The sequence below is a fragment of the Eleutherodactylus coqui genome, chromosome 7 (assembly GCF_035609145.1).
Source record: "Eleutherodactylus coqui strain aEleCoq1 chromosome 7, aEleCoq1.hap1, whole genome shotgun sequence".
NCBI classification, from domain to species: domain Eukaryota; kingdom Metazoa; phylum Chordata; class Amphibia; order Anura; family Eleutherodactylidae; genus Eleutherodactylus; species Eleutherodactylus coqui.
This window is the reverse complement of record NC_089843.1, coordinates 195655931-195682316: the sequence shown is the minus strand read 5'-3', so window position 1 is coordinate 195682316 and position 26386 is coordinate 195655931. Positions and strand designations below refer to the sequence as shown.

General features: G+C 43.3%; 1 protein-coding gene across 2 annotated transcripts in view; it reads right to left on the bottom strand.

The window, feature by feature from the left end:
- Window positions 1–26386, bottom strand: part of LOC136573061 (3',5'-cyclic-AMP phosphodiesterase 4C-like) — a 240365-nt gene that overhangs the window by 21463 nt on the left and 192516 nt on the right. For both annotated transcript variants that reach the window (XM_066574204.1, XM_066574205.1), the window contains exons 11-12: window positions 14173–14272; window positions 2937–3091 (exon numbers count right to left, since the gene is read on the bottom strand). In XM_066574204.1, the coding sequence (XP_066430301.1) occupies window positions 2937–3091; window positions 14173–14272 (255 nt within the window). The remainder of the gene's footprint in view (window positions 1–2936; window positions 3092–14172; window positions 14273–26386) is intronic.

Genomic DNA, 26386 nt, shown 5'->3' with positions numbered 1-26386 from the left:
AAAATATGACCCGAAACCTGCGCCACCTGCCGCATCCGTAAATAAATCCCAATCAAAATTTTCACTGACTTCCTCAATCATTAAAGATCTCCCATTGTACTGTTCCAAAAATGCCGACCATATCTCTAGATTACCTTTGTGACCTTTTACCAAATGAACAAAATGGTGGGGTGAACGTACCCCAGCCGTGGCTAAAGCCAACCTCCTACAAAAATATACCCCATCAGCATTATTCAGCAAGCAAAATTGAGCTTTCCAAAATAATGACTGCAGTTCCGCAGCATGAGTCACCCTCCAGGTCCTGGCCACCTATTCCTTTAAGTCCTGTAATTTATCTTCTGGCAATCTACACTCCATTGCTTCCATATCAATGGTGATGCCCACAAAACTCAAACATGTCACAAATCTCTCTGTCTTCTCAGGGGCCAAAGGCACCCCGAAATGCCGGACCACCCATTTTATTGTTCCCAACAGCATTTGGCAAATTGGCGACCCTCCAGGCTCTATATTTAAAAAATTGTCAAAGTAGTGGATGACCGACTGCATTCCAGTGGTATCCTTCACTACCCATTCCAAAAAAGAGCTGAAAGCTTCAAAATATGCACAGAAGATGGAACATCCCATAGGAAAACATCTATCTGCAAAATATTTCGCACCCTAGTAGCAGCCCAGTAACTGAATACTCTCTGGCACCACAGGAAGCGAGTTTTTTGGAACCAACTCAAGTGGCGACACTATAAAGTTCCTCAAAGGAGGTTCCTTAAACGGTCCTGCCATGCGACTCAAACAAACCTCCTTTTCGAGCTTCTTGGTTACCAATTTTTTGTTGAAAATGTGACCCTATGTTCGGGAGCAGGAATTTTGAAACCGTCCTGGAAACCACTAAACAATAACTTGGCCTTTGACTTATCTGAATACCTATTTAAGAATGGCACCATCTCTCCCAGACTCACTGATATTATCCCTTTTTTCAGCAACTGCAGGAACCTTTCTTTTCCACTTCCTAAAGCACTTTGCTGCTCCATGCGATGTGGCATTGCAAGAGGAGCAAACATGTTTGAATTTGCATCCGGCCCTGAACTTGCATTGGCCCTCATTGAATTGCCAACACAAACCTGGCCTATGCCCTCCTGTCTTACAGGCCTGTGAACTAGCAGCCGAGCCTGAAGACCCAACTCCCTCCTGAAGGGGCTGCCCGTACCGCACTGGCGCCATCACCCGGCAGACACAGCCCGCTATCCTTCTGGTCCCATCTAATAGAGGGACGAACCGCCTTCCCCTGCCTAAACTGCTCATCGTATCGCAGACAGGTCTGACCCACGTAAATCGTATATGGTTCTCCAATTGAATGCAAGTAGCAAAAAAGGACGGAATAATCTTCCGGCGTTTTTTTCTCGATTACACTGGCTAATATGGTGAATGCCTGAAGCCAGTTCATAAATGTCTGTGAAATTTAACTCCACTTACGCTTTTCTTCCTCCATTTTTTATATTCGGTCCTCTTTCCTTGTCCAATTTAAAATTTTCCAAAGGGAAAAGAGAATATTTCCACATATTCATCCCGCCATATCTTTTCCCTAACCTCTTTCTTCAAATGAACCCCCAACAACCCCTCAAAGCAAACATAAACCTTCACTTTTGCCCTATCATCCAGATGCACCCCATTTTCTTCCATTTGAAATGCGACCGCAACCCCTGCCGCAACCCCGCCTGCCAGCCCGAGCTTCTGCATAAAATGCTCTCCCTGCTAGATGACGCAGTTTACAGCATAGTCCATGCCGAAACAGGCGATGGAGCGGGCGCTGCCTCCTGTCTCTGTAAAAATTCCCACATGAAACCCAACAATGGCCTAAACTCACTACCCGTGCAGAGTGTGCCTGCCAACTCTCCATCACCGCCACTTCTCACCCCTTACAGTAGTGCTAACCGGCTATCTAAATTAGACTGACCATACATAGGAAAGATAAGTCGTGGCAGCATGTAAAGATGCAATAAAATAAATCCTTTATTCTTCCTCCATTGTAAAAGCTGCAACGTTTTGATCTCTACAGGAGATCTTTCTCAAGCATGCAGGATTTATTTTATTGCATCTTTATATGCTGGCACGACTTATCTTTCCTGCGACTTACCTGGAATTTTTGGATCCAAATTCCCTTCAGTGGCGTGCATATTTTGATCCAGTCCTGCTTAATTTAAAGCTAGAAAAGAGTGCTGCTTGTACTTATACTTGTGATAGACTGACCATACATAGATGTTATCTCCCCGGCCTGCGTAAGGGCTGTAGATCCACCAGCCGCCCATCCTTCATCCAGCCGATCCCTATCCTCCTCACTGAAGCGTCCTCTTCGAAACTCCACCTCCCTGACAGACTGTAACCTCTCCACTGTGCTCACAGTTGCTTCCGACCTCCTCACCGACGATTCACTTCTCCCCGATGCCGGACCAGCAGACCGCTGTCCTCCGCCATCTTCCATCTGACCTCCAGGTCTCCCAACTTCCTGCTCCACCATCCCTCTGATCCTCCTTGACCCAGGTCCACGGCGGGGCTGCTCCCTGACCAGCTCATCGCCAGGTGAGCATCCCCCAGCTCTCTCTCCTCTCTCAGCTTTCACCCCGGCACTAGGCCCCGTCCACTCTCAGCACAAGGCCTAGTACCAGACACCGTGCTGCACTGCCTGGCAGGATTTCCACCCCCAGTATCATCCCAACAAATTTAACCCTTCCCTCCCCGTTAACCCTGTCATGCCTGCCTTCTCCTATCATGCTGCGGGCTTCGGATCCAGCATTTCTTATTATGTGCACGTACATCGCAAGTAATGCGTCATTTAATTATGCTCATGTGAGCCCGGCCTATGAGAAACTGAAACATCTTGTAGACATGGCACCTATACCAACTGCTGGCATTTTCCCTTTGCAGCTCTCAGGTCACCAACCTACCATGTCTATGACCATTTTCCTTAAAGTCTGATGCTGTTTTTTGGTCAAATTCTGAAAAATGTTACAGTTCTCTTCTTGTAGGAGCTTAAATCCAACTGCAAGGTGATGGTTTTCTAGGACAGAAGCATCATTGTACATCAGGGCCAGCTCAGAGTCTAAAAATACAAGAAATGGTAAAATGGATAGTAAATACCGATACAAAACAGAACATGGATTAGAAAATATGAATTCTATAAAGAAGCTGTTCAAGTCCCAAAAGAATGTTTTCCTCTAATTATGTCATATGGACCATGTTTGGAATTGACTATTAAAAGATTTTTCTGACCCAGAGTATGGTCACATGCCCAGCTGTCAAATCTACTGCACATCTGCTGACATCACAAGACGCTTTTATGGCTCAGGGTGCTCGTTGTCAACCGTTATATCACTTGTGGTGGTCTGTCCTTGCATTCAGATGAACTGCACCAATATTCTTCAGTCTACATTAATGATTTAATCTGATTGTATCAGTTTATTTGACAGCAGGGGCACGTGACCACAGTCTGGATGGGAGAAATGGCGCACATTGCAGAAATGGCCAAAATTGCATTCTTCTTCTATTTTCAACTGCGGTACCCCACATAGGTACTTACTATACATGCTTTTTTAATCAAATATATATTTCCATCTGTTTATTTTGGAAGCACATTTGAACAAGTTTACCCATTTATAAACAATGTAGGAGACTTACAAATTTGGCATTAATTTTTAAAATTTTACAGAGGTTCATAGGTGTCAAAATAATATCTACCCCCAGAAATAATCCCATTTTGACAAATGCACCCTTTAAGGTATTCACTGAGGGGTGCTGTGACTACATTTAACCCACATTTTTTGCATGAGTTAATGCAAATCAGGTGAAAAAAAAACTTTTAATTTGTTTTTGTATTTTAACCTCCTACAATTTAGGAGGAGCTCAGTTTGTTCTGTGGAAAAAGTACATCACAGTTTAGGACAAATAGAGCTAATTCTACTTTAAATGGCAGTAGCTCCGCTTCTGTTAGGGCTACCAACACGTTTTTAAAGATGAGGTTCTTGGGATGCTCATATTTGTTACACACCCGAAGTTACAGTTGTTTGAAGTGAAGTCAGGAATACTGAACTTACAGCTGCAATTTTTTAGTCAGTATGCAAAGGAGAGGAGGAAGAGGGGGGGGGGCAGCCGCCACAGAAATGATCTGTGACTCTCCTGTATATCTGCCTGTGTCGGAGGGTGTGTGTGTGTGGGGGGGGGGGGGGGGCGCATGAATTGTTGTTCATGTTCTTCCCTGCTCCACATTTACATATGAGTTTTTTTCCCAGAAAAGGAGAGAAATGAGAAGTTGCTCATCTAATCACTCCTCTACACCGTTAAACCTTACAGATGCTGCAGGCATTGTTGACCACAGCATTTAAATGTTTTTACAGAAAAAAAAGAATTAAAGCTTTTATTCCCTTACACGAGGCTTCAAAAAAATGCAAGGAACAAAAAAACCTCTACACAAAATTAGTATCACCACATTTATAACAACCCGTACTATAAAATATTACATTATTTATCAATCCAAAATCGCACCTAGCACGAGATGGGATGCTGCTGACTGTCATATTGAAAACAATGAGCGATGAAAGGGCACACCCAAAGAAACAAGACCCCTCTTTTCTTCTTCTGTGTGCTTACTAGAGTGATCTTTGTTGGCAAAGACATTTCTTGCTAAACCTCTTCTTTTTTCTCCTGCGTGAGAGCCTGGTACTGGTGCAGCATCCAAGGAATGGGACACGGCCAAGGAGACAGCGGGATAGAGTTTGGGTCTTGTCACGGTGGCTCTACTGACTCCCACCCAGAGGGTAACCGGCGACAGGTCCAAGGGCCAAGGGCAGGTTAAATAAACGGGAAACCAAATAATGGATTACCTTAGTCTCTTATGTCACGCGTGACACCACTGTTTCCTCTGCCACGGGGGAATTCCTAGATGGTGGAGTAAACTCACCCTCACTCGGCCTCCGTGGGGGAATTCCTAGTTGTCGGAGTAAATCCACACACACACACGGGGTCCTTTTAGGACACAGCCTCGGGAAACGGTTGGGCAACTGGTCGCTTTACTTGAAGTAACTTGAGCATAACATTGAAAAGCACACCAGCAGGAAAACAGTGTAAAACATCAAAGTGGTGTGAGAGAAAGGACACAGGGGTGTACAGGAGAAACCACAGTCTTGCTATCTGTAGATCCTGATCCTGGCAACACACTCTTCTCTCCAACACTCTACCAGTCAACACTCACATTTGATAAAACCGGGGGCGCTGCATGGCGGTTCCTTTCTCTCTCTCTCCTAGCATGGGAAGGCTCCTGGGTATGGCAGTCCCAGGGCAGGCTATAGACTCCTTTCCGCCTCTTCCGTTTTGAGACGCACAGGCACAAGGTGCCTGCGTGGTACTCTTGCACTCTCCAGAACAGAATTTTCCTGCACACACCTTGCATTCACATGTATATTACAAGGTCATGTGACAAACAAGCGGATACATTTTTCAGACAGTCAGCTAACATACCAGGCACTTAACCCTTTCAGTGGCAGACATTTAAACTAGATGAAAGGGACAGAAATTGAATGTATAGGGATGCTTTCTACCAGTTAGGATAAGTGGTGTGTTGATAACTCCAAAAATGTGGTGGTTAATATCGGAGATGGAATTGATTATAGTTGCTAAGAATAAAACAAAAAGTAGTGTTCTCAACACAATATTGTATACTAATGCTGCAACTTTGGAAACAAGCTTTGTGAGCTAATACCGTGTTTCCCCGAAAATAAGGCACCCCTGAAAATAAGACACATTAAGAAATTCGCAAGAAATCGCTAATATAAGAAACACCCCGATAATAAGGCATACTAAAGTGTGCAGGCAAGTCGAGAGGCCTGTCCCCTGCTGCCATCCCCGTTGTCTCCTACCTCCTGCTGTGCTGTACGAGTGTGCTGCCGTTGTAAGCTCCTCTTGCTGGCTGGAAAACTCAATAGTATCATCCTGTTGCTGCTGCACACATCTGCTGTGATGAGCTCCCTCTGGTGGTCGGAAGCTGCAATACCATCCCTGCTTACAAGTGGTACAGGAACTCTGCAGGTACGTAACTTTTTTTTATGGCTCTGTGTGTGAGTCAGGCAGCCATATGTGTGATTCTTAAGGCTGGGTTCTCACAGGGTGTATTTCCAGCCTAAGGGTGCCTACCCACTGGAGTTTTTTTTCCCTGCGAAATTCACAGCATTTTTTTTTCTGAAGAGGTCTATGGGACTTGTAATGTTAAAATCGCGATCGCGCAAAATCGCTATTTACCGCGATCCGGTAAATTGCGATTTTGCGCGATCGCGATTTTAACATTACAAGTCCCATAGACCTCTTCAGAAAAAAAAATGCTGCGAAATTCGCAGGGAAAAAAAAACTCCAGTGGGTAGGCACCCTTAGGGGGTGAGCATTACAGTCTCCAGACAGTGTGTGGGAGCCAGCCCTTATTTTTTGTGGCCCTGTATGTGAGTCAGGTAAACAGTGTGTCATTTTGATTCAATAGGGGGTGTCTGCTTTTTTGCTGAAGAGTCTAAAGTACAAGAAATAAACAATGTTCCTACTGTATATTTTTACCCCTAGACATGAGCGCAAAAAGAAAGAGCTATTCCGTTGAGTACAAGAAAGGAATCGTGGAAGATTCTTGGGGCAAAAACCTTCCTGCTTTGGCCCGAAGATTTTACAAGAAATGGAGTGTCAAGAAATTCAGCAGGAGATTCCGGGTTCAGATGTTTATGATGATGTGCCAGAAAATGATGACATGACGGTCATGGAGTAATTTTTGCTTTGTTTTCACAGTTTGTCTAGTTATATTGGTTTGTGGTGACAACTACGGTACTGTGCTGTATACAGGGTAATAAATGTTCATTTTTTTTGTTAAACAATAAATGTGAATTCTTGTTCATTGAAAAATAAGACACCCCCTGAAAATAAGACGTAGCGCATATTTGGGAGCAAAAATTAATATAAGACGCGTCTTATTTTCGGGGAAACAGGGTAGCTATTATATCCTAAGATAATTTAGATTTGGTTGCCGTAGCAGACATGGTTCAAAAATTAATAAACAACTGGACTTGATATAGGCTTGATAAAGGCGTAACTATATGATGAAACGCATTGTCATTACCCGGTGGTGTGTGCTGTGCATTTGTTGGGATCATTTTATCTGCCTGTGCCTGTTGTACCTGTCATCCATGCCTGTCCAGTTGTACCTGCCTGTACTTATCACCTGACGCATACCTGGTTCTACTGATTGTACGTGCTACTCACTGTATATTTGTGAATAAAGAAGCTTTTGACGGATTATCCACAGCATCCCTGGATTTATGGGAGTAGGGGCTATCCTCTCTGTCATAGAGTTCAAAAGAAAACCCCTCTTCGAAGTAAATGGCATATTTTTTGTTCGCTAATATCTCTCCCGCAGGAAAGAATTTGGGTTCCAGCGACCACCAACTTTTACAGTTTGACATAAGAACTGATGTTGAGCAATCATTCACTATAACCACAGTTTTATTTAAGACTAATTTCAAAGATATAGGCGAGATTTAAAAAAATAATTAATTAAGGGGCATGGCTTGCTGATGGCCGGGTAGAATGCATGTCTGAGGTGCTCCTAAAAGGCCAGCTTCATCCAGTGGACAGGATAATCCCAGGACCGACCCAGCCACAACATAGGATGCAAAAAAGGACTAGGCATCCCAAAGCCTATTCCTAACTCTGAAGGGGGACACCTGAAAAGGTTCCTCCCTCCTTGCCGAGACTCGACAGGCTGTGGCGATGAACGCAAAATGGCACTGGAGTAAGGAGCGGCCGGCGAGCCCAGCAGCGGAGGTGCCACCCTCATGCCAATCACTGGAGCTGCAGAGAGCCAGCAATGTCACGCACCAGACTGCATGCAGGGAGAGTCACGGCGGCTCTTCCCATAGTGAAAACACCACCGCAAGCTTGCGGAACAGAGCGGTCACCCCTGATGCTGACACTGACACAGCAACGGCGTTCACCTGTGGCGAAAAAGACCTGCGAGGATTCCCCCTGCCTTGAGGCTACAGCCTCGGACAGAGAATGCGGTGGGGAGACTTTCCAGCACGTTAATGAAGCAGGGCGCCCCGGGAGATGGATGGCAGAACTGGAGGCTCGGGGGACCCTGGACACTCTGATAAAATAAAGCAGATGCCTGCTCCTTTTCTCTTCCCCCATGTGCTGCAGGGGAACAGCAGGGAAGAAGACAGGCAGAAATGATACACAGGGGAGAAGGAACGTTCTCAGCTGCGCCCAGTACCACGAGCAATATGAGAGAGCCCCTGTCCCCTAAATATAATAGACATATGGAGGGTTACGATCAGACCGGCAAGCTCAATGTGACACTCCTCCTCTACCACCTTATCATCGGATAGGGGATAGAGGCATGGGAGCATAAACTCTAGAGACCTCTGGAAAGGTCAATTGAAATTGACAGAAACAATAGAACCCTCAGCCCCAAGCCAGCAGACCCTGCAAGACCCCATGATATAGTCTGCCAGCTTCATTTCTATAAAGAGAAAGAGCTGATCGTGAAGAAGGTGACAGACTCAGGGAGTCTGTCTTTTGAGATATCTCCCATCCTTATACTCCCTAGTCTATCACCACCCTTGCTATCTGCTTTGAAAGAGAGGTGCCATACAGATGGTGATATCCCTTCTAACTCCATTCCCACAAAGGAGGGAAATCAGATGTATTCAAAGGTCTGGGAGACCTTCCAAGATTTCTTGGAACTTTCAACATTCCAATGATGTCCTTGCTGTACTGGCTGGGACCTGGTTTCTGTTATTCCCGCGCCCCCCCCCCCCTCTCCTCCTCCCTTCTTACAGCAGGGCCTGTGTAATTGGTATCAGCTCACCCCGAATCTTCAAATGTGGATATGGCTACTGTGATGTTCTCCATAGTCACCCTTGCCGACAGGGAGACTATGTTTGTCTCATGTCAGTGTCTTGTTTGTAGATTGTGTATGAGATTAGTGTGTATTGTACGGTTGTAGGCACGGAAGGCTTATGTCTGGAAAATGGATCATTTTGTATGTATCGTTTGTGAGTACGTGATGATGATTGATATATGTGTTTGCAAGAATGCAATGAGAGGAAGGCGAAGAAGTGGAGTCGAGTGTAGCAGTCTGCTGGTCTGGAGACAGAGGGACTACAGAGAGGCTGTTAGGTCGTGTGTGGAGTATGAAGAAGGCTGAGCTATAGCCTGATGCTCAGCCTGGACCTGTTCAACCCAGGGATCATCTATACTACTGCTGAGTACTGAGAGAAAAGAACCACTAATCAGAGAGAAGAGAAGAAAGCCAATGTGAGTGTTGTTGCCGGTAGAGAAAGTGATTGCCAGGAGTAAAAGGACCTGCAGATAACTTGGCCTGTGGATTGTTCCAATACCCCATGAACGCCACCGAGATATAATTCTGGTATGCTGTGATTTCTGCAACTGTTATTGACTTTATTAAGAAGTTTAAGTAAATGGACAAGATCGACCGTTCCCGGTTTTGTTCCAAAATATACTCTGCTAGTGTTGGACTATTTTATTAGTCTACAAATTCACTCCAGGAGAAGGACTGTTGGCATCACAAGTGACAACTGGATTTAAGATAACCCCTGGCTCCTATCCCTGTGATCTCCCCCAACAGTAATGAGGTGGCGGGTCCCGAGCTACCCTTAGAGAGAAGATGGAAGAGCCCTGTGACAAGGTTAACATCCCTACCTCGCTGTCTCCTCGGCTGAGGGCCTGCTCTTCGGATGCTGCATTCTACAACCTCTATATACTGCAGAGCATTGATGGTTTCTTTTAAAAATGTTTAAACTGCCTATACAATAGGCACTAATGCAACCCCATAGCATCAGAGACACAGGACTGTGGGCTAATAACAATCTGGATAGTCCCTCTCCTCCAGAGTTCACAGAGCACATCATCCGTGGTTTCCAAAAAGAATTTAAAATTTTGATTCATCTGATCACATAACAGTTTTCCATTTAATTTCAATCCATTTTAAATTAGCTTTGGCCTAAAGCAGACGCTGATGTTTCTGGATTGTGTTGATATTTAGTTTCTCCTTTGCATGATACAGCTTTATCTTGCATTTGTGGATTGTACGCCGAACTGTGTTCACAGACAGTGATCTCTGGAAGTATTTCTGAGTCCATGCAGAATCATGCCTGTTTATGCAGTGATGCCTGAGGGTCCGTAGATTTCGAGCATCCAATATTGACCATCAGCTTTGTCACTTGTGCACATGAAGTTCTCTGAATCTTTTATATACTGTAGAAGGTGGGATATTTTTAGTCTTCACAATTTTACATTGAGGAACATTTTTCTAAAATTGTTCCACAATTTTGGGAAGCAGTTTTTCAGACTGGTGTACCTCTGACCATCTTTGCTTCTTAGAGACTCTGCCTCTCCAACATGCACAGGCATGTGATTTAGTAGAACTCCAGCTCTTTTTCATTACTGCCACTTACTTTTCCAGCCTTTTGTTAACCCAGTTGCACTTTTTTGAAATGTGTTACTGCTATCAATTTGCAAATTAAATTTTTTTTTTTTAATAAAATGGAAAAATGTCTTCCTTTCACCAATATGGTTAGATGATCGCATTCTTTATTTTTTTACATTTAGGCCTAATGTACACGGCTTTGACGGGCTCTGCAAGTGGAATACCGCGGCGGAGTCTGACACGGCGCCACCCTAAAGACCCCATACTTACCTCCAGATCGGCTGCACGAAGTCCCGCATGACACTGCCAGTGCACATGCGCAGTACAGCGCATGGCACGCCGACAGTGTCACATGACACGGCTGTCAGTGTCATATGACGTGCCGGCAGTATCATGTGACACGCTGGCGGTGGGCGAGGAAGCGTTTTCATGCTATCTTCCGCTGTGCTACAGCGGAAGTATAGCGTGACAGACGGCTTTCATTGAGTGCATATACCCGCAGCAAATGGGACATGCTGCAGGTAATCTCATGCTGTGGAATTCCACGGTGGAATACCGCAGCGTGAGCATTAAGCTATTAGGTTCAATAGAACCTAATAGCTGCGGGGCAATGCCGCGGATTTCCGGCACATAGAACGCGGTGGAAATCCAGCCATGGGCATTAGTCTTTATTCACATTTTATCCAGCGATCCAACTTTTTTGGAATTAGGGTTGTATATTTTTGGATTTTTTCTTTTTCTTCCCGCCTTATATGAAATATGAATGTCTTGTTTTTGTCACGTTGTGTTCCTACCACCTGTAGTTCTATGGGTTTCCAGGAGCACATTTCCACACGTGTGGGATGATTGAGCTGACTGGGTGTGTATTGCTCTTCTAAAGGGTGCTGGTCATTTATTTTTCTCCACATTCCCTCTCTGAACACCGGTGCTTAGGGTCATGCATGGTTTGCTTGGTGTTGCTACATGCAGGAGGTTGTGGATGGGATTTCCTTGTGTCTTGGTGTGAACAGTGTCCTGTTCAGCTTGTATGCATGTTCTCCTGTCCCAATCCTTTCCCTCCAGCCTCTTTTTGCATTAGTTCTGGGCATGGTGTGCATTAGGCTCAGGTTGGATGTGACATAATAATCAGCCCTACCATATGCACTAGACCCATGTGTGTTGTGTACTTGTGTGTCATTCCCTCTCCTGCCTTTGACACATATGTTTCTGTACTAGGCCAGTATGGATAAATCCTTTACGATGTTGTACCAGTAGGAGAGGTTGTCATCTTTATTCCCCTCTTGGTCTGTGCACCCCTTCTGTACAGACTATTGGGAATGAGGCTGTTTGTGTAAGGTGCAGTAATTCTGTCAAGAGGTGCACAATAGTTTACTTGCTCCTATTTATGACAGAGATGCATATGTATCAGGCCTGTAGGATAAATCCTGTATAACGTTGTTTCTGTGGAGCAGTTGCTAAAAAATTTTTTATGCCCCAAGGGTCCAGAGGCTCCTTTTTTAAAGGGGAATGAGGTACTGTCACGTTGTGCTCCTGGGACCTGTAGTTCTATGGGTTTCCAGGTGCACACCTAGGTAAGCGGTTGGCGTTTATCAGTCATTGTTGGATGTCTACTCATAGGTTCCATTTGCAGTTCAGTTTGTTATGGTGTTTAGCATGTATTTCCGAATTCTTTTCCTCCAGCCTCTTTTTGCATTTGTCCTGGGCGTGGTGTGCAAGTCAATCATGACAGTTTTATTGTAGAATTATTACAAAACATATTTATCAAACTACTAATGACCACCTGTCAGTTAGTATGTGAATGCTTCTGATGTTCCACCCCTGTTCATGTCATTGCTCTGCCCCAGGTGACATCATCAAAGGTCCTACAACATATATAAAACACGGAGCTTGACTGACAGAAGAACAACACAGTGTTACTGCTCTTGAAAAGTGGAGGACAAAAATAACAAAATGAGAATATAACTAAGCCGTTATTATCTCAGACTCAACTCAGTGGTCCTGACAGAAGGCACTGACCTACCACCACCACAGGCATATATTTATATTCCACAACACTTCTGCTCGATTTAACCCAAACAACCAATCACTGTGAATCAGCCAACGCAAACAACCAATCACTGTGAATCAGCCAACCCAAACAACCAATCAGGTTATGAATCGAGTAGAAGTGTTGTGGAATATAGATATATGTCCACCACAGAGATCCCATGGGCTGAAGGACCTGTGGTGACATCACTGCTGTGGGAGGAGCCATTGTGCAGTTTGATAAAAGAGGTCCGGTGCGCTGAAGGACCTGTGGTGATGTCACTGCTGCAGGAGGAGCTCGTGAGAAAAGATTTGGGTGTCAGCAGGGGGCGGGGGAGAGCGGAGGGAAACGGGGGGGGGGGGGGGGGGGGAGATCTCTCTCTCCCCCCCCCCCCAACTCCCTCCCGCAACACACCGCTCACCCCCGCCAGCACCCAAATCTTTTCTCACGAGCGGGCAGGTACTCGCTAAGGACAATACTTGTTCGAGTATTTGCCCTTAGCGAGTATGCTCGCTCATCTCTAGTCAGGATGGATGTAGTAGAGCTGTGTGGGTGATGTGTGAGGATCATATTGCATGTACCATGTAGTACAGCTGTGTGGCGCATTACGCCAACAGAAACACTGGTACTATAATTTCCTTATAATTACTAGTAGATTAATAAAAATATCATGTATTTTAATATCCGAGATTAATTTACTTATATATTGGATATATTGCTTTTATATTTTAAGCACATTTTATCAGCTTTATTATTATTAGATTTGCATAAAAATGTGTAACTTTGGAGGTCTTATTCTGGAATTACAGCCTTTTGTTGTTGATATGGATTGTTTAGCATGCTGGTTATATGTGAGGTGCTACTGATCCCCATTGTGATGCGATTGCTAGACTTGTTTTCTCACTCTCCAATCATTACGTGTAAATGGGCCTTTAGTGCCAAAGGGGTAGGATAGAAATGCAGGAGACTTTGGCACTGCTGTATCAGAGAAAAAGATCCAGGGGTGAGGTAGTTGAACTTTATTGATGTTGTGTTCCAGCAGCGGACAGCGTCTTTACATGGGTCAAATAAAATCGACAGGATAGTCATGGAATCTAAAATAATCAATCAAAATTCATTCAAACAACAAATTTGAGCGATAATCGTTCAGTGTGAATGCGGAAAAATCGCTCACTTGTTGTTTGTGGTTGTTTAAGCTTAAAAAGCCTCGTTAGCTTGCCCGCTTGTCGTTCAATATAAATGCTCGCTCAGTGATTCCCTCAAATGAGAGGGAAACGCTGAGCGAGAATTGGATGAGAAGCCAGCGAGCAACCGACAAGTCTTTCTGTTTGATGTCAGTGCTCATGCAGTCGGCCAGTGTAAAATGGCCTTTAATCTGAAGCTTGCCAGCCTTCTATAGCTGGAGCAGCTACAGTGATTCCCAGCATTGTGCAAGGAGAACATTGAAAGGTAAGCACACTGAGCATTGATCTAATGTCATAATTTTGGAGATCCCACACAAAGCAGTGTTCTTCCTTTTTGTTTCCATAGTGCATTTTCTTGTGTATTGCCTGCTTTTAATACAAGATGTAGAAATCCCTGAGCAAGCTACATGCTCCCAGGGTCCAGCACAATATATATGCGTGTGGTTTTTTTATTTGTGCTTTGGAAGTGTATTGTTAAAGATGAAAGTGCTGCCACTTACTCGTATTTATTAGGAATTGATTTGATACTCCTGGATGGTCGACATCATGAATAGCACTAGCGAAGATCGCAGCCAGGATTTCCAAGTCAGTAAACACAGCCTGCAAGAATATAAGAATGAATTTTACATTGAATTGTTTCAAAAAATAATCTAAAAAGTCTTAAAGCATAATTACACTAACAAAACAATGCGTCTTCTGCCATAGGCTTTAGGCTACGTTTAGATGAGCGTATTTCTGCGCATACAGACGCGCGAAGAAAACTGCGCGCCTATTTAAAACCATGGAGTTCCTATGAAGTGTTCACATGAGCGTGTATTTACTGCTTGCGAACACGCGCAGCAACGAAAAAAGTGCATGCGTGGCTGTTTGGTCCGTACTGCGCTGCTCTTTACATTGGCTCCTATGGGACACGCAACACAGGAGTCCGGCCAAGTGAACGACTTAATAGACAGCAATGTAAGCTTTTGTGTCTTTCCCTTTGCATTAAGCACTCCATGTTGTGTTCCGGATGTGTATTGTTGTAAACACAAATAAACAATGTTCATCCACAAACTTGTGTGCAGCCTGTTATAAGTGTCTGGGTCAAAACTGTGCATTGTGCGTGCGGGTGTTCCCTAGCATTTTTTCTTTATAAAGTGTAGGTGGATTTTTGTAATCATTACTTTTTTTGTTTTTTTTAATTTGTTTTAACTTTGTCCACAAATATATTGTATGAGTTTTCTGTTATATAAAGCCAAAAAAAGGTTTAGAATAGGAAAAAAAAGGAGTATAAATGAAGAAACGTAGTAATCAAAAGTTCGCTGGGGCGCCAAAAAAAACGTGTGGCTCACAACTATCAATGCCTAAAATACTGGCACCGTGTATATTTGCTGGGATGCTGATACAGCTCAATGTATGGAGCACATCTATGTGCGCTCCACACAGCCAAATTCACAATTTAGAACACCCATATCACAAGCACGGACCTTCGTTCACGCGCACTCTTGCGCGCACGTTCACACGCGCGAATTAACGCATACGCTCGTCTGAACGCACCCTTTAAATGTAGATGCAAGACTTAGCATAGCAGCTATGCTCTAATAATGTCAGCTACAATGTTAAGGCTCCTGCACACTAGCATTTTTTTAACGCTGCGTTTTTAACGCAAATGTCATGGGGACTTTCTAAAACTAAAAAGACGCATCGCAAGTTTGTGCTTTGCAATTTGTGGGAGCCCTCATACAAATTCAACAGACAAGAGAATTTAGACCATGACCAATTATGGCCAATCCTATTTATATGTCACATAGAAGATGAGAGTGTCAAAGAAGTGGATTATGTAGACCAATTTACTCTTTATTTTAAGAGCTTTTTAAACCTACCTCAAAGGTTTTGAAAATAGCATTTATGCTAATAAAAAGAAAAGACAGCGAAGAAGCACTGAAAGCCTTAAAAGAAAAAGAGACCATTACCAAAAAGCGGTTTACCGTTTGATAATTCTAAATCATTCTTTAACTAAATAAAAAGTTAAAGTTTTAAACAAGAAAGTATTGGCCCTTTAAAAAATAATGAAGCAAAAAATTGTAACGTGTGATGAGGAGAAGGCAAATCTATGAAATAGATTTTTCTCCAGTGTATTCATAATGGAAAATTAAATGTCAGGCGAAATGCAGTGTGATAAAGTAAACTCTCCATTAAATGTCATCAATCTAAGGCGGCATTCACTGTATTTCACCTCACCATAAACCTGACAATGAGCTACTCGTATACAGAAATCAACTTTTTCTACACCACCATAACAATGTTAAGCAACTCAATACAGACATCCCTGTACAAAAACCCTATTGATCGGCCCACATACAGATGGGAAAGTTTCCACACCAAACACATCAAAAAGTTCATCGTCAACAGCCAGGCCCAAACAGATTTGCTCTAGCCTAACAAACAGACATGAACATTTAACAAGAGGTAACAAGAGGACATCCGCTACGATTAGAGGAAAGTAGGTTTCATCACCAACATAGAAGGGGATTCTTTACTGTAAGAGCAGTTAGACTGTGGAACTCTCTGCCTGAGGAAGTGGTGATGGCAAAATCCATAGAGGAGTTTAAAAGGGGACTTGATGTCTTTCTGGAGAAGAAGGACATTATAGGATATAAATCTTAGGTTAATTGTCAATCCGGGTATACAGGCAGGTAGGAACTATTAGGGGTTGATCCAGGAAACAGTCTGATTGCCATTAGGGAGTCGGGAAGGAATTTTTTCCCCAAAAGGGCTAATTGGCTTCTGGCCTTGGGGTTTTTTGCCTTCCTCTGGATCAACAAAGGAGGATAGACAGGCTGGACTAGATGGACATTGTCTTCATTCAGCCTTACATACTATGTTACTATATTTATAATAGGTTCAAAAGCTCGCTACAACATCATAACTTTTTGTTAGCCATTAAAAGGTCTCATATCTACATTACTTTGTTTCTCTTACTGAGAACATTTTGCTCTACTGATTAACTTGGCACCAAACCTTTTTCTTTTAACTCAAAAACTGTGACTGTGATGCATTTTGCAAGAAAAACACATCGCTGCACATGCTATTTTTACGCACATGAAAATAGCATGTTGTTCTAATAGTAAAATATAAAAAAAATTGCATCACACTCACATGAAACGCACATCTACATGCAAATGTGATGCAATTTTTTTGGCTCCCATAGGGAATAATGGGCAAATTTTTAATAGAATCACCTAAAAATAGGGCATACACTATCTGTGCAAGCGAAAAATCGCTCAGGTAAATTTACCCATCGAAATCAAATGGTTATTATCTAGAGATGAGCGAGTATACTCGTTAAGGGACAATACTCGAGTGAGTATCGTCCTTCTCGAGTACCTGCCTGTTCGTCAGAAAAGATTCGGCGGGCAGCGGGGGAGAGCGGGGCAGAACGGGGGGGAAATCTCTCTCTCCTTCCCCCTGCTCACTCCCGCAACCCACCGCTCACCCCGGCTGGCACCCGATTCTTTTCTGACGAGCAGGCAGGTACTCAAAAAGGATGATACTCACTTGAGTATTGTCCCTTAACAAGTATGCTCGCTCATCTCTATTATTTTCCCATATGAGTCCCATCCTTATTGCAGTCGGACAAAACTTGCACAGGAAAATCGTTCATGTGAATGCGCCATAACCCAGGAGGAAGTGTGGAGTTGCCTTAAAGTAGATTAAAGTAGACAAATGCTGAGTCCTGCATGATTGCATTCACCTTCGGATTCTAAGGGCATTAAGTACTGTGATAGACCATTGTTTCTTATAACCAAGCAATCTATAGTGACGGAGTTTGTTTCACTGGATAGGGGCATAGCAAATGTGCTGCCAATATTAAAAAAGGGATCAAAAGGTGAACCTGGTAACTACAGACTGGTTAATTTAACTTCTATTGTGTGTAATATTTTTGAGGGGTTTCTAAGAGATACTATCCTGGAGAACCTCAAGGAAAAGAGTTGTATTTCTCCATATCAGCATGGGTTTATGAGGGACAAGTTAAAACAATCTGATCAACTTCTACGAGAAGATAAGTTCTGGACTGTGTCAGGGACAGTTACTGGATTTTGTGTTTCTGTTTTTTTCCAAAGTGTTTCATACTATGCCCCATAAACGGTTTGTATAAAAAATGAGAATGCTTTGTCTGGGTGAGAATATGTGTAAGTGGTGTGGTAACTTGGGGTTGCTCACTCACGGGGATTGCCATCTTCTTCACCTAAGATGACTGGCACCACATTCGCAGAGACTCTGGATAACTGGACTTTTTTGAAAACACTGGTTTCTGCCAGCTGTTTTGCACAAAGCAAAGGTTTACAGCATAAATACATGGCATATACACTGAAACACAACACAACTTCTTGGTTGACAACCCACAGTGTCTTTGTTGATATACCCAACCAGGGCATAGAATCATAAAATGGTAGAGTTGGAACCCCAACCCTCTGCTCAGTGCAGAATTCACTAAATCATCCCAAGTGAGAGGATGCATCAAGGGGGCATCCTCCCCTGTCAGACTCGTGACAGACACAGTTTGGTCCACAGTGGACCTCAGGCTTGCAGCTCTTGTAGCTGTCCGAGCAGCATCATCCCTCTTGCATGAGCGTGTCTGGAGGTTATATCTCCTCCAAACACACCCCTACAGTTGTCTTAGCTATTTTAGCACACAGAATGCCTAATTTCCTGCACTCTGCAGGCCATCCTGTGAACTGCAGCACCAGATACCGCCATACCCTTTGATAAAGGCCATAGGCCTTAACACAGGTCATAGCTCTCCTGGGTCAAAGCACCATGCTAGGGGGTCTCTCTCTCCAAGTGTGGTTGTCCCTTCTCTGATATATTTTTTTAATCATTCTATGATACAATCTGACGTGGTGGCCAAACTCCACAGTCATATCTTCCACTTCCTGTTAAAGACTTGTTATCTTAACTTATCTTTAGCAGCTGCTTTTTCTTCATACCTATGATTTGTCTCTTCTAATTATTTTCTAATTTTTATGTTCTGCACATCAACAGAATTCAAGGATGCAGTATTCTTCTCCATTTTCTTTTCCATATCTGTTATCTGAGCCTAAAATGTTGAAATTTGCATTGACAGGTGTTTTTTTGGGTTTGACATCTTCCTCTAATTGCTTGAGGAACACATTTCTCTTATCTTCCATTCTCTTCAGGTGTGCACTAAGGCCAAGCCTCTGGCATGTCTCTTCTTGCACCATCTTTTGAGACTCTTCGCTCTAAACTTCCAATTCCGCCTGCAGTCTGTTCACCTGCTCAGACAGCACTGCCTGTAATTTGTCACCTTCAGTGACTTTTACTTATAGCTCTTGAAGCTGCATCTCTACCATGTTTCTCTTGCATTCAGATAAGAGAACTGAAACAATACCTCCCTCCACAGTGCCACCTATTGGAAGGCAGCAATACCTAAAGTCAATGTTAGACTCTTTATACAAGCCTTGCAACAATGACCAAGAAGAAAAGATAGCATTTATTGAATTCAAAGTCGCGCTCGTCTTTCAATAGCACCTTCACCTCATGGGTCAACCTAATACACTCACTTTCCAAAGCCTGTTTGGCCTTTTCCAAGGTTTCTTTCACCTTTTAAGTTTGTTCTGACCATTCAGTCAGCTTCTGGATCTGGGTTTCACATACTTTAGCTTCTTTATCCAAGCTTATCTGTAGCTGGGTCATATCATGCTTCCTGGGCTTCCCTGAAGTCCAGTATATCTTCAAAGAACCTTGCTTGCTTCTTTGCCTGGCTGCAAGCAGTTTTGTCCATTTCCAGGTTTTCTTTGAGTTCACTAATCTGAGACTTCAGTTCACAATTTTGCTTAGCTAACTGTATTGTCAATTCTGCCATTTGTTTGCAACTCTGCAATGTGATTACGCAAATCTGTAGAATCTCCTTCTGACTTGCAACGCGTCATCTCTACAGCACATTTAGACACAACGATTATCGCTCAAAAACGGCTATTGAACGATAATCATTGTGTCTAACTGCACTGACATCATGCAGTTTTCTTTAAGCCATCGTTCATTGTTGTCTTTCAGCATGCTGAAAGATAACGATGAGCCTTATCAGGGATTCACAGCGGGATACAGCTAGTACTATTGTTGCAGCTGTATCCTGCTCCCTGATGACAGGCTGGGTATGAAGAAAAGAGTGGTTCAGCTCTGTTCTCCATACCCCGCTCAGAGCACGCTGAGCAGAGAACAGCTGGATGCAGAAGAAAAGCGGGGACACCCCGCTTGTATTCTGCATCCTCCGCTCAGAGCGCTCGACTATATAACAGCCATGTGCTCCGAGCAGGGAACAGTTGGATGCAGAAGACAAGCGGGGATACCCCGCTTGTCTTCTGCATCCTCCGCTCGGAGCGCCTGGGTGTATGACAGTCGGGCGCTCCGAGCGGGGAACAGCTGGATGCACAAGACAAGCGGCCCCGCTTGTCTTTTGCATCCTCCGCTTGGAGTGCTCAGCTGCATAACACCTGGGCGCTTCTGAGCAGGGAACAGCTGTATGCAGATGACAAGCAGCTTTGCTTGTCTTCTGCATCCTCCACTCAGAGCGCAAGCTGATCACTCAACGCTTGAGCGATCATCTTGCGCTGTAAATGACACAATGATTATCGCTTAACCCCTTAGTGACGGCCCTATCGTAAAACTACGTCCTGCTGTTGCAGGACGTGTATGGGGGGAGGTAGCGGCACTATCTCCCTCCATACAGCGCAGGCATCAGCTGTTTATTACAGCTGACACCCGCGGGCAATAGCTGCGCTTGGCCGATCGTGGCTATTAACCCTTTAAATGTCGCTGTCAATTCTGACAGCGGCATTTAAGTCCCCCGAACGCTGTTTGGGGGTCCCGCACGGCCCCCCCACGGTGAGATCGGGGGAGCCGTGCAGGTGTCATGGCAGCCGGGGGCCTAGTGAATGGCCCCAGGGCTGCCTTAGCAGACTGCCTATCAAGCCATCCACACAGGGTGGCTTGAAAGACTGCCTGTAAAAAAGCAGTATGACGTAATGCTATAGCATTACGTCATAATGCAGGAGCGATCAAAGCATCGCATGTTAAAATCCCCCAGGAGGACTTCAAAGTAAAGTAAGAAAAAAGATCAATAAAGTTTTTTTAATTGTTAAAAAAAAGTTATAAAAGTTTAAATCACCCCCCTTTTGCCATATCCATTATTAAAAAATAAAAATCATAAAAAAAATATGTATTTGATATCGCCGCATCCGTAAAAGTCCGATCAAAGTAGTGCATTATTTTTCCTGCACGGTGAACGTCGTCTGAAAAAAAAAATAAAGAACGCCAGAAATACACTTTTTTAGTTACCCTGTCTCCCAGAAAAAACGCAATAAAAAGTGATCACAAAGTCGTATGTATTCCAAATTGATACTATCGGAAACTTCAGGACATCCCGCAAAAATTGAGCCCTCACACAACTACGTCAACGAAAAAATTAAAAAGGTGCTGCGCGCACAAAATGACCGCAGAAAATAATTGAAAAAATTAAATATCTTAAAAAAAAAATAAAAGTACTACAGCAAAAAAAATACTATACAAGTTTGGTATCGTAGCAATCGTACTGACCCATAGAATAAACATATTAGGTCGTTTTTGTTGCAATTTGTGTGCTGTAGAAACAGGACGCACCGAAAGATGCTGGAATGTCGTTTTTTTTCCATTTCTCTCTAAGAATTTTTAAAAAGTTTTTCAGTAAATTATATGGTATAATAAATAGTGCCATTGAAAAATACAACTCGTCCCGCAAAAAACAAGCCCACATACAGCGATGTCGATGGATAAATTAAGGAGCTACGATTTTTTAAAAGGGAGTAGGAAAAAACAAAAATGGAAAAAAGCAAAAAAGTTCCGTCACCAAGGGGTTAAAAGTCGCTCTAAAGACATCTTTTGAGCGATAATCGTTGCGTCTAAATGGGCCTTAACTCTTGGGCTCTCATTTGCATTTTTTAACAGTCTTGTTCACAATGAGCAACTTGCACTTCTAGACATAATCTGTGATCAGCTTCAATTTTGTCTACATTTCTGAGGTTCTCATTCTCAATTTCTGTATTGAACTAGATAGGGTAGACAGGTTCTAGTGGTGGGGGACTCAATTATAAGGGGGATAGATAAGGCAATCTGGACCAGGATCATCAAACGGTGTTCGACACATCGCGGATCGGGTTGACAGATTATTGGGAGGGGTTGACACTAAATGGGGTACTGCTAGGAAAACGTGATATGGAAATACACCTGGGGGTACTAGTGGACAGTAGATTTAACTGAAGCAATCAATGCCAATCAGCTGCTGCAAAATCAAATAAAGTCTTGGGGTGCATTAGCAGAGGTATAGGGGCAAGGGACGAGAACATCATTCTTCTGCCATATAAGGCACTTGTCAGGCCTCACATGGAATACTGTGTACAGTTCTGAAAAGATGTTGCAGTGCTTGAGGGGGTTCAAAGAAAGGTGACTAAATCAACAAACGGAATGAGAGAACTGGAATACCGAGAGAGGCTATCAAAGTTGGGATTATTTAATTTGGGAAAAAGACGGCTAAGTGGCGAACATTAACAATGTTTAAATACATTAAGGGACAATAGAAGGATCTCTCTCATAATCTGTTTATACCCAGGACTGTGACGGTAACAAGAGCGCATCCTCTACATCTAGAAGAAAGCAGGTTTCATTACCAACACAGCAAGGCGTTCTTTACTGAAAGACCAGTAAGACTGTGGAACTCTCTGCCTGAGGGTGTGGTAATGGCAAAATCGATAGAGGAATTAGGAGGGGACTAGATGTCTTTTCAGAACGCTATGATATTACAGGATATAGACATTAGGTGATCAGGTGGTTAATGATCTCAAATGTTGATCCAGTTGTTACTCTGGCTGCCATTATGGAAACAGGAAGGATTTTTTTCCCTTCAACTGAGCTAAATGGTTGCTTGGGTTTTTTTTGCCTTCCTCTGGACCAACAAGGAGGATTGCGCTGGGGGTTGTTGAAACAGGCTGAACTAGATGGACATTGTCTTCATTCAGCCTAACATATTATGTTATGTTGCTATGTTATAGACTCTTGCTCCCATAGGAAATGGAAAGTCCTAAACATCGCGTACCAAAGATAGGACAAGTCCTATCTTTTCACGCAGCTTCTTTGAGGGTATCCTTGCTTTCACTCTGGAGTCTTCCTGTTTCCTCTATCTACTGAGCAACTATGACAAATTCCTCCTGAACTCTGAGCAACTCTTAATTTCCTTTCTCATCTTGGACCTCAGGATCTGCACTGACTACATCTACTGTCATCAGAGAAGCACTTTTTTTGTTCTTCCTTTTCTTTGCAATTTTATTATGTGTAGTCCCAGCAGACATTTGGTTGCTACAAGCAACTACCTCAGTTTCATAGGAAACTATACTGGCAATACCTCGCTCTATGTTTGCTTTCAGTTTTAGTACTACGTGCATTCTTTTTATTATTTCTACTCTCTACCACAAGAGGCACATTTGACGTAATACCAATATGGGTGGTGGCTGAACTCCATATAACAGCTTGTTCACACTCTGTGCTCAGCTGTGCAAATTGAGGAATACTTTTACAAATTCTAGACGTTTCATACACAGGACAAAACATTTCATAATCCTTCTCACTTGAGGCTTCTGTGTCAATAGAAAGATTTTTCTGCAAAACATTTTTATTAATACATTTTCAGACAAGTTCTCATTATACACAAATGCACACCTACGGCTTCCTGCAAAGAAAATATATCATGTAACATTTCAATCACGTTTTTTCCAGTGCAGTCTCCAGACAGATCTTTTCTAGATGCTGATGCACACTGTGCAGTTTCCACCGCAGCAACCTGCAGAGCAACGTAATTATCACATTTCAATTCTGTCATTTTCCACACAAACGTTTGCAATGGACACATACTTCAGAACTTGCAAGTCCATTCTGCCCTGACTCTGTCAGTGTAACAGTCTGCTCCATTAGGAATTGGTTTATGCAAATAAGGGAGATGGAACAATACCTCTGCGGCACCACCTATTGGAAGGCAGCATTCCTGCAAGTCAATGTTAGACTCTTTATACAAGCCTTGTACCAGTGACTGGGAATTGAAAGCCAAGCCAGAATCCATACACAGATAGCTGTGTTTCTGAGTTTTTGCCCCTCATCAGTGTGCAGTAGGTTTCTGGCTTGGCTAGTGGGAGGCCTGTGGAAACCAGAACTGCTGCTGAGAGAGCAGAGTTCAATGCCAGAGCAGTGCTGCTGTCAGAAGCCAGAGCTAGGCCCGGCTCTGCGAGGGAGCTGGAGCTACTCCCCGAGATGACAGCTGTAGTATGTGTAGTGACACTAGGCAACAGTGTAGTAGTTAGTGAGGAACTACTGTTGAGTTAGTGCCTTGATGGGGAAATGTTTATTATTTTCATAGCACCAAGTCTATGTGCTGCCAGTGGCTGATGTGTTTTGCATTGGATTTCCTTGCTACCACTGAAAAGTCAAGCAAATAAAGATATTCAGACTTTTACATGGACTGAGTGTGCCGCTGCGTTGTCGCCGACCCCACCCTCCATGCAGACATTGCCACATATGGTGAAGTAATGCAGGCATGTCTGGTTGCTAGGGGCAATGGCAGGAGAACCTGATGATGAACTCCTACAGAGATGTTCCTGCAGCAGATGGCTAAGCAAAAGGAGGACAATGAGAGGTACCTGGTGCAGCAGCATAATGGATTGCTAAATTAGAAATGGATAATGAGAAAATCCAGATGTGGTTGGAAATGGACCGTGTGGCTATGAGGACATGCTAGGAATTATCCCCACCAAAAGACTTAGGTGCTGAAGGTCCAAGATGCTGTTCCTCGGGATGACAAGTGAAACAGAGTGCTGTTGCTAGTGGGCTATGACGTACTGTTATGGTTGCTACAGGTGACCGATGCTGACAACAGGTGGCTGTCGCCAGCAAGCAGAGAGACTGTAGCTGGAGGTACAAAGCTGCAGATCAGTGTGTACCTGATTGCTAAATCATCAGGAGACAAGGAAAAGACACTTGAAAATAGTGTGCTGTGCTGTCAGCTTGCTCACTTCATATATCTGCCCCCGGTCCTGGGCTTAAACAGCAGAAAATTCCATGCAGGAAAAAGTGTCATCCACGCTTGCTTGCAGAATAAAATATATAATCTTCCTTTATTTAGTGGTACCACTGACGAAGGCTCTGTGCAGCTGTTACGCGTCTGGTGCAGAGAGGTGTATACCTGGCAATTTTAAATATGTCTAAATAAAGAAAGATTATATATTTTATTCTGCAACAAGCGTGGATGACACTTTTTCCTGCATGGAATTTTCTGCTGAGACAAGGAAAAGTCCCTGACTGCATTGCAGGTGGAGTCTCACTGTCTACTGGTCTGAATTGTGACCAAATAAGTCTAACGGTTGGTCCGGAGAAGCTGTTACAGAAGTAGAAGAGTCCATGGAGTGGTGAGGCCATTCATAACACTGTTGGTTCTGGGTCATATGGACTTACAAAAAAAGGGTAAATGCAAGGTTGCAAACATTTTGCAGAAAATGTCTAGTGCAAATATTTATGCTGAAAATGACACAAAAAGAACGTATGTTGTGCATAATATGTTTCTTTCGCAGGAAGGCGCAGTGGAAACTACAGTGTGTGCATTATAGGTTAATGACAACAAGTCTGAATAGTGTTTTGATAACAATGTGTTACAGTAAAAATTTTCTAACGGTACTGACACAGAAGCCTCAGGTGGTAAGGTGTATGAAATGTCTAGAGTTTGTGAAAATTTGCTACCATGTGAACAGGCAGTTACAGAAAGCTCAGCCACAGCCCGGTAGGAATTGGCTCAAATATGCCCCTAGTGGTAAAGTGTAAAAATAATAAAAAGACTGCATGTTGTACTAAGAGTGAACTATAGGGAGGTATTGCCAGTGTAGTGTCCTGGGAAACTAAGGTAGTTACTAATAGCAACCAAATGTCTGCATGGAATACAGTTAATAAAAGGCTACTGACAGAAGAAGAAGCTGGAAAGATCCTGGATGATACCGTGGTGCCCTCATTGAAGTTGCACAGTTGAAGACAGAAGCTGAGGTCATGTTAAAGGAGAATAAGTACCTCGGAAGATTACTCAAAGATGAAGCTGATTGCAGAGTATGTCTGGAAGTGCAAACTTCGCACTGTAAACAGGACCTTAAGAAAATGGAAATGAGAACCCAAGAGTTAGAGATGACACATTGCAAGTTAGAAAAAGAGTCTACAGATGCCTGTATTCAAACTACAGATTTGCATAATCAACTTGCAGAGTTGAAAATGCAGTTAGCTAAGAAAAATGGTGACCTGGAGTCTCAGATAAGAAAACCTGGAAATGAGAAAGCTGCTTGCAGCCCGGCGGAAGAGAAAACAAAGGTCTTGGAAAATATACTGAACTTCAAGGAAGCCCAGGAAGTATTCCATGAGAAAGTGGTGACCCAGCTACAGATAAGCTTGGACAAGGAAGCTGAAGTATATGAAACCCAAGGGCGCTCTAATAACTATGTATAGATATATCAGGGGACAGTACACAGATATTTTCCATCAAATTATACCCAGGGTTGTGACTGTAACAAGAAGGCGCTCTCTATGTCTAGAGGAAAGAAGGTTTATACACCAACATAGAAGGGGGTTCTTTACTGTAAGAGCAGTGAGACTATGGAACTT